The 17,188-nt window shown below is 45.4% G+C and overlaps 1 protein-coding gene across 1 annotated transcript in view; it reads right to left on the reverse strand.

Annotated features, from left to right (window-relative positions):
• The window catches only part of LOC143277795 (neogenin-like), a 109,310-nt gene that overhangs the window by 25,080 nt on the left and 67,042 nt on the right, over window positions 1-17,188 (reverse strand). Inside the window, exons 8-15 of the mRNA XM_076582698.1 lie at window positions 16,388-16,607; window positions 11,929-12,074; window positions 10,017-10,206; window positions 7,716-7,866; window positions 5,965-6,109; window positions 4,172-4,282; window positions 2,006-2,203; window positions 660-755 (exon numbers count right to left, since the gene is read on the reverse strand). Of these exons, the coding sequence (XP_076438813.1) occupies window positions 660-755; window positions 2,006-2,203; window positions 4,172-4,282; window positions 5,965-6,109; window positions 7,716-7,866; window positions 10,017-10,206; window positions 11,929-12,074; window positions 16,388-16,607 (1,257 nt within the window). The remainder of the gene's footprint in view (window positions 1-659; window positions 756-2,005; window positions 2,204-4,171; window positions 4,283-5,964; window positions 6,110-7,715; window positions 7,867-10,016; window positions 10,207-11,928; window positions 12,075-16,387; window positions 16,608-17,188) is intronic.

A 17,188-nucleotide genomic window follows, 5' to 3' on the forward strand; every position in this document is an offset into this window, starting at 1 on the left:
AAGTGTCCTCAATTCGACGTTGATGCTAAGTATAATGTCTATCACATGTTATAAAATTGCACTGTTATCTACACATGATGAAAATGTGTCCACCTTGACCAAGTTGATAAAAAAAAACAACAATATATATATATATATATATATATACACACACAACAGTGACAGAACTATTACACAATTAACAAAAAGGGTGTGCATTCCAAATAAGTACAGTGACAGTTTTCTTTTCGCTATTTAACACATCTAATATCTCAATGGCACTGTCTCTTTCGGCACAACACACACATTTTCAATTCTCCCCATCCCTCCACCCGGCCTCACACCCCCAATCCCCACAAATGTGAGCACCCTCTCACAATGTTCTTCACACACGCACACACATGCACTCTCTCTCTCTCTCTCTCTCTCACATACACACACACACACAAACATCTAAACAGGTATGCACACACACTTACACACACAGGCACGTCTAAACAAGCATGCACACATGCACATACACACACCACATGCTTATACACATACACACATTTACAAACACACACACACTCACGTTTATACACACACACACACACACACCACATGTTTACACACACACACACACACACACACACACACACACACAGAGAAAAGAAAAAAAAAGGATGGTCAGTACATACCAATGTCAGCACTGGTGAACACGGTGTCGTAACGACTGGGCCCGTTGCCTAGGTTGTTAAAAGCCTTGATGGAGATCACATACTCCGACGTTGGCTCTGCGACACCATCAGCAACATCACCACTGCTATCATCATGTGTTTGTGTGCACAAGTTCTTATACTGATATGCACATGTAATGTATCCAAAGTTCTACCGTACTTGTGTTTGTGTATGATTTTCGATTCATGTTTGTAACTTTTTATGTACTATCTCCCCCAATATTCCTTGTCACACTGGTACACTTGGTAATAAAGACATATTCTATTCTATTCCATTCTTTCTCCACCATCACTGCCACTGTCATCATCATCAGGCCATCATGATTCATATTGTCACCACAGCCATCACTGCTATTCTTTGTTTTGTTTTGTTTTTTACCATAAACTCCCAACTTATGTACTCCCAGTCATGTACATTCTTGATGGTGAAAGCCAAGTACACATACAAACAACGCAACATGAAAACACCATTTTCCCACTCACTCTCACACACACACAACACACACACAAAACAACAACAACAACAACAAAACGCACACACACACACACAAATAAACTGCATTATCCAACTCTTGATTGTACCATATGCAGTCTTGTAAACACAACAACCAACACAACACAATAAAAACTAGCATACATATTGTCCCACTCAACACATGTTCTTAATGCTGTTGTCCAGTACACATACAATAAACACAGTACACACATACAATAAACGCTTAAAACAAACACAGCAAACAAATACAATAAACGCAGTAAACAGTATCAGTAACAGTATCAGCAGCTCAAGGAGGCGTCACTGCGTTCGGTCAAATCCATATATGTCTCTATACAGTAAACACATACAATAAAGTAAACATTGCAATAAACACGTACAACAAACACAGTAAACACATGCAATAAACACTTAAAACAAACACTGTAAACACATGCAATAAACACTTAAAACAAACAGTAAACACATACAATAAACATATACAAGAAACACAGTAAACACATACAATAAACACTTAAAACAAAAACAATAAATACATACAATAAACACTTAAAACACAGTAAACACATACAATAAACACGTACAACAAACACAGTAAACACATACAATAAACACTTAAAACAAACACAGTAAACACTAACAATAAACACAGTAAAACACAAACAATAAACACTGCACCACACAAACACCACCCATCCACCCATGTTCTAAATGTTACCGTCAAGCACACACACACACACACACACACACAAATGACAAACACAACAACAACAAAAAAACAACAACCCAACACCCTCCGTGGGACACTCACGCAGGTTCTTGATGGTGTAGTCGTGCGTGTTGGCGTCCAGGCGGACCTGATAGACATCAGCGATGCCGCGCCCGTAGCCCAGGATGTAGCCTCGAACCAGGATCTTGGAGTCCGGGGGAGGCGGGGCCCACTGCACCACGATGGAGTTGGCACGAGGCTTGGCCTGCAGGCGTGCCGGCTGGGGCGGCACCGTGCTCTCTGTCAACACCAACGTCACATAGTTGTTTCAGTTTCAGTTTCAGTTTCTCAAAGAGACCATCGCTTGGCCTGCAGGCGTGCCGGCCGGGGGGGCACCGTGCTCTCTGTCAACACCAACGTCACATAGTTGTTTCAGTTTCAGTTTCAGTTTCTCAAAGAGGCCATCGCTTGGCCTGCAGGCGTGCCGGCCAGGGGGGGCACTGTGCTCTCTGTCAACACCAACGTCACATAGTTGTTTCAGTTTCAGTTTCAGTTTCTCAAAGAGGCCATCGCTTGGCCTGCAGGCGTGCCGGCCAGGGGGGGCACCGTGCTCTCTGTCAACACCAACGTCACATAGTTGTTTCAGTTTCAGTTTCTCAAAGAGGCCATCGCTTGGCCTGCAGGCGTGCCGGCCAGGGGGGGCACCGTGCTCTCTGTCAACACCAACGTCACATAGTTGTTTCAGTTTCAGTTTTCTCAAAGAGGCCATCGCTTGGCCTGCAGGCGTGCCAGCTGCGGCGGCACCGTGCTCTCTGTCAACACCAACGTCACATAGTTGTTTCAGTTTCAGTTTTCTCAAAGAGACCATCGCTTGGCCTGCAGGCGTGCCGGCCAGGGGGGGCACCGTGCTCTCTGTCAACACCAACGTCACATAGTTGTTTCAGTTTCAGTTTTTTCAAAGAGGCCATCGCTGCTTCCGGACGAGTACATATGTACAACAGCAGTAACGACGCTTGCTATCAAAAACTATGTCATTTGGGCAACGTGCAGATGTGGCGTAGAATATGTGGATCAGTCTGCGTACTTAACACCTCCTTGAAACTGAAAGTGAATAGCACTTTTGCTAATAATCATATTTTGTAAAAAAAATAAATAAATAAATAAAATAAAATAAAATAAAATTTTAAAAACCATTAGAGTTCTTATTTTGATGAGGGACAAGAGCAGAAAGTTCAAGTTAAACAACAACACAGTGTATGTCGCCCCTGCCCCTCCCAAGCTTTTCTTTCTTTTTTTTTTTTTTTTTTTGCTGCCCCGTCATCTGCACCATTTCAGTGGCATTACTCCAACGCCGCTCATTTAGATTCCCCCATACACGGCCACACCCGGGTTTGTCCGTCGTAGTTCCAGCGTCGGCACCCTCCCAAGCTTTTTTGCTTTTTGGTGGTGGTTTGTTGTTTTTTTTTAAGAGAAAAAATTAAAGGAAAAACGGACAGGTGCAACAGCCCAGTGGGCTTTCAACCTGTGGGTCCTAGGTTTGAATCCCAGACACGGCATCTGGGTGGAGATTTTTACAATTCCCCAGGTCAACATATGTGCACACCTGCTATTGCCTGAAACCCATTTCATTTGCATAAACATGCAGAGAATCAAACACACGTTAAATATCCCGTAACCCATGTCAGCATTCATTGGGTTATGGAAACAAGGACATGCACCCTCCTGGAAATGAAGCACAACAGCCGACTTGGCGACGGGCGCAATAGCCAAATGGTTAAAGCGTTGGACTGTCAATCTGAGGGTCCCGGGTTCGAATCACGGTGACAGCGCCTGGTGGGTAAAGGGTGGAGATTTTTACGATCTCCCAGGTCAACATATGTGCAGACCTGCTAGTGCCTGAACTCCCTTCGTGTGTATATGCAAGCAAAAGATCAAATACGCACGTTAAAGATCCTGTAATCCATGTCAGCGTTCCGTGGGTTATGGAAACAAGAACATACCCAGCATGCACACCCCCGAAAACGTAGTATGGCTGCCTACATGACGGGGTAAAAACGGTCATACACGTAAAAGCCCACTCGTGTGCATACGAGTGGACGCAGAAGAAGAAGCCGACATGGCTGGGGTAAAAACAGTCACACATGTAAAAAGAAAAAAAAACCTGCTCGTGTACATACAAGTGAACGTGGGAGTCACAGCTCAAGAACAAAGAAGAAGAAGAAGAAGAAGAAGACGAAGAAGAAGAAGAAGAAGAAAGGAAGAACTCACCGTCCAGGTCACTGTGGTAGGTGGTGGCGTGCATCCAGGGGGTGACGGGTCCTGTGCCGTTCACTGTCAGGGCCGATATCCTCACACGATAGGCCGTCCCCTTCTTCAGACCTGTCACACACACACACACACACACACACACACACACACGCATGCACATGCACACACACACACACTTTAATTTATATTTACATTGTTGTAGGTTAATACTTGTTGATATGCATATACATATTCTCCTTCCCATGACAACTCATTCAATACACACCACAACCTCTTTAGACTTTTTCTTATAATATACTTTTCCTCTGATACATAACATGAACTTTTTTTCTTTTTTTTCTTTCTTTCTTTTTTTTTTTTTTTTTTTTTTACACTAATATTCACATGCATTCCCTTTCCTTTATACACTACTTTACTCCTTTCCATCTAAAAACACTTATAGTGAATAGACGTTAAACTGAAGAAAACACACACACACGCACACACACACGCACACGCACACACACACGCACACACACACACACACAAATGAAAAACCACAGCTACTTTTTTACAAACCACTGACTGACTGACTGAAACACTTATCTTTCAAACACACTTTTCAAACTGTTCAAGATGCTACTGTTCCTGAAACAGCTTATAGTGTATTCAATGAGAGGCCAGTAGTGGATCATATCCAGCCTGTACAGGTTAAACCATCTCTTGGGATGGGTTTTTTTTGTGTTTTTTTTGTAGCCTATTATAACTTAGTTTAAGTCTGTATTAAAAGATAACTTAAAAAAAACAAAAAAAAACAGTTTGTGTAATCAACGATCAACCCAAACCAGCGACAGACCATATCAAGCCAGTGTAGCGTAAACAAGCTCATTATTTTTTTTTTTTTTTTTTAATGTATATGAAAACATACCTGCTTTTAGAAAGCCGTCGTTGACTTAAGTCTGTATATGAAGCAACTGGTGTGATCGTTCAACCATTGCCTCTAAGTCTGTATATAAAGCAACTGATGTGATCGTTCAACTATTACCTCTAAGTCTGTATATAAAGCAACTAGTGTGATCGTTCAACTATTAATTTTAAACAATTAGTAAAGACTGGTAACTCTCTCCATTCACAAGGTACACAACTTCAAGTCAGTGCTGCTTACGCTACCAATTCAGCTAGCACACAGGTAAATAAAGGGTACACTGGGACAAACCCAGACACTTCCTCAAAAAAAAGGAAGCGCCGGGCCTGTCCCCATACCGATCATCTGACATGTGCACACAGCAGCAAAGACAGAAGAAATGTGCAAACACAAATAAGCTTTTATTCAAGACTGGCATAACCTCTTTAATCCTGAACAAGCCACACAGAACACATGGACAATACAGAACAAACACATGGTTGCCTCGGTGGTTTTTCAACTGGAAATGAACAATGAGGCATGGAGATGAAATAATTAACAAACAGTAAATAGTAGTAACTCTCTCCATTCACAAGGTGCACAACTTCAAGTCTGGGTTTGTTCCAATGTACCTTTTATTTACCTGTGTGCTAGCTGAATCGGTAGCGAAAGCAGCACTGACTTCAAGTTGTGTACCTTGTGAATGGAAAGAGTTACCACTCTTTACTATTTGTTTAAAGTTAATAGTTGAACGATCACACTAGTTGCTTTATATACAGACTTTACTATTTGTTAATCATTTCATCTCCTGGCCTCATTGTTTGTTCATTTCCTTATTAACTTTAAAGTCTATATATAAAGCAACTAGCGTCATCATCAACAATCAACCAAACTATGCCAGCCAACTTACCAGTCAAAGCGTACGTGTTGCGATTGCCGTCTGTAGCCACATTGTCACCACGGCGATTGTTCTCAGCCCTGAAGCGGATTTTGTATCCCACGATGATCCCGTTCTGTGCTTCTGGGGGAGGGGGCTGCCACCTCACGATGATTCGCTGAACACACGTCAACAAGTAAAATAACCATAACTTTTCTCACAATGATTCGCTGAACACACGTCAACAAGTAAAATAACCATAACTTTCCTCACAATGATTCGCTGAACACACGTCAACAAGTAAAATAACCATAACTTTCCTCACAATGATTCGCTGAACACAAGTCAACAAGTAAAATAACCATAACTTTCCTCACAATGATTCATTAACACACACGTCAACAAGTAAAATAACCATAACTTTCCTCACGATGATTCCCTGAACACAAGTCAACAAGCAAAATAACCATAACTTTCCTCACAATGATTCGCTGAACACACACGTCAACACATAAAATAACCATAACTTTCCAACCGTAACTTTCCTCATGATCATTCACTGAACAAAACATCAACAAGTAAAATAACCATCACTTTTTTCTTTCCCTTTTCTGTATGGTAGTCATGTCCAATTATAGACCATCGGGACAGCAGATGGGACAACTGCTGTGTTGACTGTCTCGGCTTGATCATAATGGAGAGTGTCTTGCCCAAGTTAAATCCCCTCTGTCTCAGCCAAGAGGATTTTAGGACAGTCATCGTTTGAAGGGTTCCTAAAGGCCAACTTGCTGCCAAGACTGCAGCACTAAGAACCCGAGCAATATTTGTATTTGTATTTGTATTTCTTTTTATCACATCAGATTTCTCTGTGTGAAATTCCGGCTGCTCTCCCCAGGGAGAGCGCGTCGCTACACTACAGTGCCACCCTTTTTTCTTTTTGTATTTTTTCCTGCGTGTAGTTTTATTTGTTTTTCCTATCGAAGTGGATTTTTCTACAGAATTTTGCCTGGAACAACCCTTTTGTTGCCGTGGGTTCTTTTATGTGCGCTAAATGCATGCTGCACATGGGACCTCGGTTTATCGTCTCATCCGAATGACTAGCGTCCAGACCACCACTCAAGGTCTAGTGGAGGGGGAGAAAATATCAGCGGCTGAACCGTGATTCGAACCAGCGCACTCAGATTCTCTCGCTTCCAAGGCGGACGCCTTACCTCTAGGCCATCACTCCACTAATATTGCCTCCAAGTCCACGAGTCATAGTCTTCTACAAAGACTAAGCGGTAAATTAATTCCTATTGCAGTGGAGAAACCCTTGATTATACAGCTCTCACTCTGCTGTTGGCCCAACCGTAAACTTATGTAAATCTCTGATATAAACCGAGCTGAATAATGACAAGTTATCAATGAAAAACAAGAAATGCAACAACAATCAGAATTTCCTTTCTTTTTCCATGCATTAGGTGATGTGGTTGTTGTTTTTTAAACTGCAATGTTTTTCAGAATATCTTTTATTTTTTCCATGCATTAGTTTTGTTGTTTTTTCACCTGTAATGTTTTTCAGAATATCTTTAATCTTTTCCATGCAATAGTGTGTTGGTGTTGGGTTTTTTTTTTTGTTTGTTTGTTGTTGTTTTTTACCTCTGATGTTTTTAACTTAAAACTATCACAGTCTTTAGCACCACTTCATAAACTAAAAACAAATACATCTGGAAATTTATCTACCAACCCCCCCAGTCCCCCTACTCCCCACACAAACATCCCTCCCCCACCCCCAAAACACTCACGGTGGCACTGGACACCTCCAAGGTGAAGTTCTGAGGCGTGGCGCTGGGAGTGTCAGAGTAGGTCCGGGCCACCACCTCCGCCGTGCTCATGCCGGGGCCGTTCTGGTTGTGGGCCACCACACGCACGCTGTACTCCCGGAACACGTTCAGGCTGAAACCATGACGACCGACAGTGTTTCATTTTCAGCGTGTGGATATGATTGTCGGTCGTGTCTGACGAGGACCATCAGAAAGGCACAGGAGGCAGCGAAACTACCACCCGCACGCTGTACTCCCAGAAAACATTGAAGCTGAAACCATGACGACCGGCAGTGTTTCATTTTCAGCGTGTGGATATGATTATCGGTCATGTCCCGACTAGGACCATCAGAATGGCACAGGAGGCAGCGAAACTACCACCCGCACGCTGTACTCCCGGAAAACATTCAGGCTGAAACCATGACGACCGACAGTGTTTCATTTTCAGCGTGTGGATATGATTGTTGGTCATGTCCCGACTAGGACCATCAGAATGGCACAGGAGGCAGCGAAACTACCACCCGCACGCTGTACTCCCAGAAAACATTCAGGCTGAAACCATGATGACCGACAGTGTTTCACTTTCAGCGTGTGGATATGATTGTCGGTCATGTCCAACGAGGACCATCAGAATGGCACAGGAGGCAGCGAAACTACCACCTGCACGCTGTACTCACAGAAAACATTGAAGCTGAAACCATGACGACCGACAGTGTTTCATTTTCAGCGTGTGGATATGATTGTCGGTCATGTCCCGACTAGGACCATCAGAATGGCACAGGAGGCAGCGAAACTACCACCTGCACGCTGTACTCACAGAAAACATTGAAGCTGAAACCATGACGACCGACAGTGTTTCATTTTCAGCGTGTGGATATGATTGTCGGTCATGTCCCGACTAGGACCATCAGAATGGCACAGGAGGCAGCGAAACTACCACCCGCACGCTGTACTCCCAGAAAACATTGAAGCTGAAACCATGACGACCGGCAGTGTTTCATTTTCAGCGTGTGGATATGATTATCGGTCATGTCCCGACTAGGACCATCAGAATGGCACAGGAGGCAGCGAAACTACCACCCGCACGCTGTACTCCTGGAACACGTTCAGGCTAAAACCACCACCACCACCACCACCACACTGTGTCACACGATGCTGGTCTTGACACTGCACTTGATTCATTTGCTCGAATGTCTTGAAGGATGTGTTCGGTTTTCGTTCAGTCATATGCGCCCACAATACTGGGTAAAATGTGAGAGGGAGGGGAGGAAAGAGAGAGAGAAAGACGTGAAAGAGAGAGAGAGAAAGATGTGCTCACAAACACACACACAAGCACACACACACACACACACCATACAAACACACACAAACTCTCTTCTGCCTCACTACCCTCTCCCCTCCTCCACACCACTCCTCCTCCAAACAACTCTTCATCATCATTTTACTGTTGCCCATGGGACGGGGGACTGGGAGAGGGGAGCGGGTGGCAAAAATCCCTGCCCAACCCTCCCCACTTACCCATACTTCTTCATTCACACACACACACACACACACACAAACAAGAATCAAGAAGAATAAAGAATATCTAATCCTTGACCAGCCCATTTGGGCATGGAGAATATACAGTGACATCAACTGAACCATCCAACAAAATCAACCCTTTGAGCCCTGAGTTCCTGAGCAATTTTAACCCTTCTGCCTGAGCTCCTGAGCCAAAATTTGCAAATAATTGGTATTTAATGTGTCACAGCAGATATGAAAAGAGTGCCCTGACCACCGCTTTACCGGTGGTAGAGAAAAATGACATAATGCCTAGCCACCGGTTGAGCAGGTGCGTAAACACTTGTGTCGTGTTTTGCTATTGGTTGACTTATATTGAAATCGATCTTTTTTTATCCAAAGCACATGCACAAAACACAGTGAAAAGGCGCAACCATGTCGGTACTACGTTCACTGACGTCAGAATATTACGGTTTTTCTGATCGGCTCTTCAATATAAGTCAACCAATAGCAAAACACGACACAAGTGTTTACGCACCGCTCAACCGGTGGCTAGGCATTATGTCATTTTTCTCTACCACCACCGGTAAAGCGGTGGTCAGGGCTCAAAGGGTTAAAACGTGAATAGCAATGAAACTGGGGTATAAAAACAGATCAGCAATGATCATATCTCTCTCTCTCTCTCTCTCTCTCTCGCACGCACGCACGCACGCACGCACACACACACACACACACACGCGCACACGCACACGCACGCGCACACACACACACACACACACTTACTTTTTGAGGATGTAACTGGTATCCGACACCTTGATGGGCTCATCACCCACCGGAGACCCCACCTCGTAGTAGAAGAGGGTGTAGTGGATTATCTTCCCCTTGGGCTCCAGTGGCTCCCCCCAGTGGACGGCGATGGAGGTGGAGGAGAGCGTGTTGGCCACCAGGTTGACAGGGGGGCTGGGGACATGAACTGGGGGGGGGGGAGGGGACAAGGCAGATATGACTTACAGGTACACTCCTCGGTGAATTAATTCAATTCAGTTCAATTCAATTCAAAATACTTTATCGTTGTTTGCTTCAAGCAACTTAAACAAAAAAATCTTATTCTGACTCGTTCAATTGCGAGTCAACAAATTTTTAAGCAAAAAGGGGGAGGGAAAAAAACTACTGAGTAGCTTCCCTTATCACTCTGCACACGTCAATTATGATACGAAAAGAGTACATTCTGGTAAGAAAATATTACATTTCAAGATAAAGTGAAACAACAATTAACTCTTTTTTAAGTACATTTCAATCGTCAATTACAAGGAAAATGTTCAGTAAGATAATTATAACATTTTAAGGAACAAACGAAATAATTTTTTATTAAAACAACAAATAATCCATACAAACTTCCCTTAACACTATGCAGACATCAATTAGCATATGAAAGGAAAATAAATTCTAAGGCATGAAATCGCAGCTGAAAGGTCTAAAACTTGCCACCAAGAGCACAAGCATGCGAGGGCTGTTGTGCCTAAGACTGAGGTTACAGGTGAAGACGTCAAGTCACCATAATCTGATGACACTCCTTCTTGGGACTGCATTATGTTTGTTTGGCAGAATCAATTTCACTATTCTAAAGTATACACAAAGTATTTGTATTTGTATTTCTTTTTATCACAACAGATTTTTCTGTGTGAAATTTGGGCTGCTCTCCCCAGGGAGAGCGCGTCGTTACGCTACAGCGCCACTGTTTGTTTTTTTTTTGTTTTTTTTCCTGCGTGCAGTTTTATCTGATTTTCCTATCAAAGTGGATTTTTCTACAGAATTTTGCCAGGAACAACCCTGTTGTCGCCTTGTGTTCTTTTACGTGCGCTAAGTGCATGCTGCACACGGGACCTCAGTTTATCATCTCATCCGAATGACTAGCATCCAGACCACCACTAAAGGTCTAATGGATATGGAGAAAATATCGGCGGCTGAGCCGTGATTCGAACCAGTGTGCTCCGATTCTCTCGCTTCCTAGGCGGATGCGTTACCTCCAAGCCATCACTCCAGCTCTCACACTTCAAATTCATGACACACTAGTTTAATTATGGGCATTACAGCCGAGTGGTTAAAGCACTGGACTTTCAATCTGAGGGTCCTGGGTTCGAATCTTGGTAACGGCACTTGGTGTGTAAACGGTGGAGATTTTTCTGATCTCCCAAATCAACAGATGTGCGGACCTGCTAGTTACTGAGCCCCCTTCGTGTGTATAAGCACGCAGAAGATCAAATTCAAATGTCAAAAGATCCTGTACTCCTTGTCAGCATTTGGTGGGTTTTGGAAAAAAAGAACACAACCAGCTTGCACACCCCCGAAAACAGAGTATGGCTGCCTACATAGTAGGGTAAATAAACAAAAAAAAAAGTCATACATGTAAAACATTACATGTCTGAGTGTGTATGCGTGTGTGACTTTAACCTGACTCAATGACAGGAAACGAATGACGAGCACCCAAACGGCAGTTGTCGGTCGGCTCTACCCAGGTAGGCAGCCTGTTGTGCAAATGACCCCCGTGTTTGTAAAGCACACAGAGCTTCGTCTCTTGACCGAGGACAGGTGCTCTATAAGTATCCATATCACCACATCGCTCCATTATTCATCCAACCGTTTTACTTCCTTGCATCACGTTCTTTCTGACTGGCTATTTCACTGTTCAACTCACTCTCTTGATCGGTGGTCACCACGATGCTCGCCTCCCTTTGGCTCGGCCCAAAAGTGTTGTAGGCTCGAACCCGCACTTCGTAGGTCGTGTCGGGCTTCAGGTTCTGAATGTTGAACTCTGTCTGGGTCGTGTTGCTCACTCGTTCTCTGCACATCGGAATGAGGTGAGAATTTTGACCACAGGACGGTGTGTGGTGTGGGGAATGGTGTGCGGTGTGATGTGGGTTAGTGTGTGATGTGGTGTTCTGTGGATTAGTGTGTGGTGTGGTGTGGTGTGGTGTAGATTAGTGTGTGGTGTGGTGTGGGGAATGGTGTGTGATGTGGTGTGGTGTGGATTAGTGTGTGGTGTGTGATGTGGTGTGGTGTGGATTAGTGTGTGGTGTGGTGTGGTGTGGATTAGTGTGTTGTGTGGTGTGTTGATAAGTGTGTGATGTGGCGTGGTATGGTGTGGATTAGTGTGTGGTGTGTTAAGTGTGTAATGTGGTGTGGTGTGGATTAGTGTGTAGTTTGATGTGGTGTGGTGTGGTATGGATTAGTGTCTAGTGTGATGTGGTGTGGTGTGGGGAACGGTGTGTGGTGTGGTGTGGTGTGTGGGTGTGGTGGCCTGGGGTATGATGGGGTGTGTGGAATACAGTGTGTGTGGTGTTGAGGTGTAGTACTGAGTGGTGCAATGTGATCTGATGTGGTGTGTGATGTGGTCTGTAATGTGGTCTGAGATGGGAGGTGTGTGGTGCAGTGGTGTGTGGTGGTAGGTAATGTGATGTGTTGTGTTGTGTTGTGTGCATCATGTGTGGGGTGTTACATGATATAGCGTTGTGCAATGTGGTAGTATATAATGTGATGTGTCATGTGCATCATTTGTGGGGTGTCGTGGTAGTATATAATGTGATGTGTCATGTGCATCATTTGTGGGGTGTCAAGCGATATGGGGTTGTGCAATGTAGTGTGATGTTGTGTTGTGTGCGTCATGTGCAATGTGATATAGTGTTGTGCGATGTGGTATGCAATGTGATGTTGTGTTGTGTGTCTTGTGTGGGGGGTGATGTGATATAGTGCTGTGCAATGTGGTGGTATGCAATGTGATGTTGTGGTGCGCATCATGGGGGTGTGGGGGCGGGGGGCGATGCAATATAGTGTTGTGCGATGTGGTGGTATGCAATGTGATGTTGTGGTGCGCATCATGGGGGTGTGGGGGCGGGGGGGCGATGCAATAGTGTTGTGCGATGTGGTGGTATGTAATGTGATGCTGTGTCGTGTGTCATCATGTGTGGGGAAGTGATGCACTGTGGCATGGCGATGTGGCACAGTGAGACAGCTCAGCACGGAACGACTCGCTGTGACATACTACGCTCTGTGACAAAGCCTGTCATGAGACATGGCATACATGACATGACATCTTCTTTTCTTTTTCTTTCTTTCTTTTCTGTTTTGTTTTTTTCTTCCAAACTACCCCTGCTTCATTCAACAAGGAACCTATACTGCTGTTCCACAAACAACCATGCAACAACATTGCCTCACATCTCTCCCCCCTCCCTCCTTACTGTGTGTGTGTGTTGGGTGGAGAGACTGTGTGCATGTGTATGGATATCAATGTGTGAATGCGTTCGTTTTATTACTTTTTACGATGTTAATGATGATGGTGGTGATCATTCTTCGTTGTAGTAGCAGTGGATGTAGCAGTGTTAACAAAATTATTATTTTGTGTCGTCATCGTTAATGTTGTTATTGTTATTATTGTTGTCACAAGGACAGATTGGAAGACTTGGGCGATGCCTAAAATCTTTATCCTTGAGTAATGAAGTTTTTGAATCTTGAATCTTGAATCTTACCACCACCCACCCCCACCCCCACCACCCCCACACATACAATGACACATACACACCCCACCCCCCACCCTCTCCCTTCTTCCTCCTCCTCCAGTCCACAATCAAACGACAATGAAGAATAAAAACCCGCTCAGTGAATCATCAGTGAAAACATCACACACCTCCCTCCCTCCCTCCCAACTCTCCTCCACCCAGCCACTCCCAAACTCCCCCATCCCACCCACACAGCCCCCCCCTACCCAGTCCCAAACCAGAAACCCAACCCCACACCCCCACCAACTGTCCTCCAACCAGCCACTCCCGATCCCCACCACCACCACCACCACACCCCCAGCAGAAACCCAAACCAACATCACACCACCCTCCTCTCCTACCCACCCCCATACACCACCAAAAACATTCAACTGTTCTGCAACCAGCCACTCCCGACTCCCACCCCTTCCTCCAACCTCCCCTCCCCCTCACCCCCCCCCACCCCCCCACCCCATGCCCCCCAACCCCCTTGACAGAAACTCAAACCAACATCATACCACCCACCTTTCCTAAATTCCTAAATTCCCAAATTCTTCATTCCCCACTCTGGTCTCAAAGATCTTCTTCCATGTGGCGGCGACATGCGCACCCACACATGCAGCTAAAACCACTTGGCGGTCTCTACACTGGGAGGGATGCTCGCTCAGTCTGGCTCCGGGACTAAGCCATTATTGTCGTTAGTAGGTGGTGTCCTAAGTATGTTGAATCAGAACAGGCACCTACTGAACACCACCAAAGTGACTCAGCAGCAGTGCAGGGTCTCCTCTGGTGTGTGGCCTCCTGGCAACCTAACATCGATAATTCCCTGCAGACTGCCAATGCTAGAACTGTGACGGACGAATCCGGGTGTGGCCGTGTATCGGGGGAATCTAAATGAGCAGCCTGAGAGTAATGCAACTGAAATGGTGCAGATGATAGGGTAGCAAAAAAAAAAAAAAAAAAAAAAAAAAAAAATTGACGCCTAGAGGTCGGCCAGCATTCCTCACGCTCCCCTCACACCATTCTCCTCCCTTCGTCATCACCTTCTCTCCCAAAGGGGACACTTCCCCACACCACCCCGCCTCCCCAAATCCCACCCCTCGGGCCACTCTGAAGGGGGGAGGGGGGTGGTATTGCTGTGATCCCTCTCTCTCTCTCTCTCTCTCACACACACACACAGAGCATCATTTTGCCCACACAGGAAAGAAGGGGACGCTGATGAAATCTGCCATTACGATTATCACGCATCATAACACTGGATTTCCAACACACACCCCTCCCCAAAAGTTAACACCCCCTACACTGAAATATGTTCCACCGTCATGTATCAAATGAAAAAAAAAAATTTTTTCTAAGAACAGTACTTATGTGAAAGATCAAAACAGGAGATAAAAATAAATCATTAAAAAAAATTTTTAAAATCTAACCATGAACCTACAAGCACAAGGTGCATCCAACATGAAAAAAGAAAACCATTCTACCCAAAGAATCATTTGTATAATTATATGTTGACATATATATTCTCTTTACTTGCTCTAGAGTTAATTAAACTCTTTTTTTTTTTCAACACATGAAACAGCCAATTCCCATGCTTACGCATATAAATATTAAACCATCTCTTGAATCTCTCTTGAATTTGTTGAAATTTGTGCCATCACTCCTTACACACACACACACACAGTACACACAATACACACACACACAGTACACACACACACACAGTACACACACATACACACACAGAGTACACACACACACACACACACAGTACACACACACACAGTACACACACACACACACACACACAGAGTACACACACACACACACACACACACACACACACACAGTACACACACACACACACACACAACACACACACACACACACACAGAGTACACACACACACACACACACACAGTACACACACACACACACACACACACACACAGTACACACACACACACACACACACAGAGTACACACACACACACACACACACACACACAGAGTACACACACACACACACACACACACACACACACACTATTCTAAAGAAATAAGTCCTGGTACTTCCCTCATCTCACCCAACCAGTGACAGACGGGTACATATCTCGGTAACGGTGTGCGATGGGTAAAGGGTGGAGATTTGTCCAATCTCCCAGGTCAACGTATGTCCAGACCTACTAGTGCCTGCACCCCCTTCATGAGTATACGCACGCAGAAGATCAAATACACATGTTAAAGATCCTGTAATCCATGTCAGCAGTTGATGGGTTATGGAAACAAGAACATACCCAGTATGCACACCCCCGAAAATAGAGTATGGTTGCCTACATGGTGGGGTAAATAAACAAAACGGTCTTACACGTAAAATGTTACATGTCGGAGTGTGTATGTGTGTGTGCCTGAAATCTGACTGAATGACACAGGAAACGAATGATGAGCACCAAATGGCAGCCGTCAGTCGGCTCTACCAGGTGTGCAACCTCTTGTGCAAATGACCCCGAGTTTGAAAAGCACTTAAGAGATTGGTCTCCGACCGAGGATAGGCGCTATGTAGATATCCACATCAATATCAACCTACCCTCTAGCCACTCCCACCCCCCCCAAACCATCACCCACCTCTCACTCCCTCGCTCCCGCCAGTAGACGGCGTAGGCGATGATGGGCGACGAGGAGGGCAGGGAAGAGGACGATGACGACGACGACGACGATGACAGGGAGCCCGAACCACCATCCTCCGACCACTCCCAGGACACGGTGACGAACCGCCGGGACACCAGCACTGCCTTCAGCTGACTGGGCGACGCCGGAAGCTTGTGCAGGTCAGAGTACAGCGCCCCTGCCGGAAGTGCTGCAGCGTGTGGGGACCGCGTGGTGGGCAGGGGGGTGTCTACGTGTCGGTCAGGATGGGAGGAGGAGGAGGAGGAGGAGGACGGAAGGTGGGAGGGAAGAAGGGTGGGGGGAAGGTGTGAGGGGTGGAGGAGATGTGTGGGAAAGGAGGGGGGGCAGTGTGGTGGTGATGGGTATAGGGGGGTTAAGGTTAGGTGCAGGGTGTGGGGGAGGAGAAGAGAGGAAGTGGATGGACAGGAGGAAAGGTGGTGGAGGGGGGTGGGGGAGGGGAGAGGAAGATGTGGAGGGTGTGCAAAATCAAGGGTGTGAGGGAGGGAGTGAATAATGTGACAGAGGAGGGAGGGTGGGAGGGAAAGATTGTGGTAGAGGGGAGGGAGGGAGGGAAAGACATTGTGACAGAGGGGAGGGAGGGAGGGTACATTGTGATAGAGGGGAGGGAGGAAAAGACGTTATGATAGAGGGAAGGGGGGTGGGGGGGGAGAGAGACATTGTGATAGAGGGAAGGGAGGGGTGAGAGAGGGACGGAGAGGGGAGGAGGGGGGGGGGAAGACATTGTGATAAGAAGCAGAG

This window comes from Babylonia areolata, chromosome 35 (genome assembly GCF_041734735.1).
Source record: "Babylonia areolata isolate BAREFJ2019XMU chromosome 35, ASM4173473v1, whole genome shotgun sequence".
Classification (NCBI taxonomy): domain Eukaryota; kingdom Metazoa; phylum Mollusca; class Gastropoda; order Neogastropoda; family Buccinidae; genus Babylonia; species Babylonia areolata.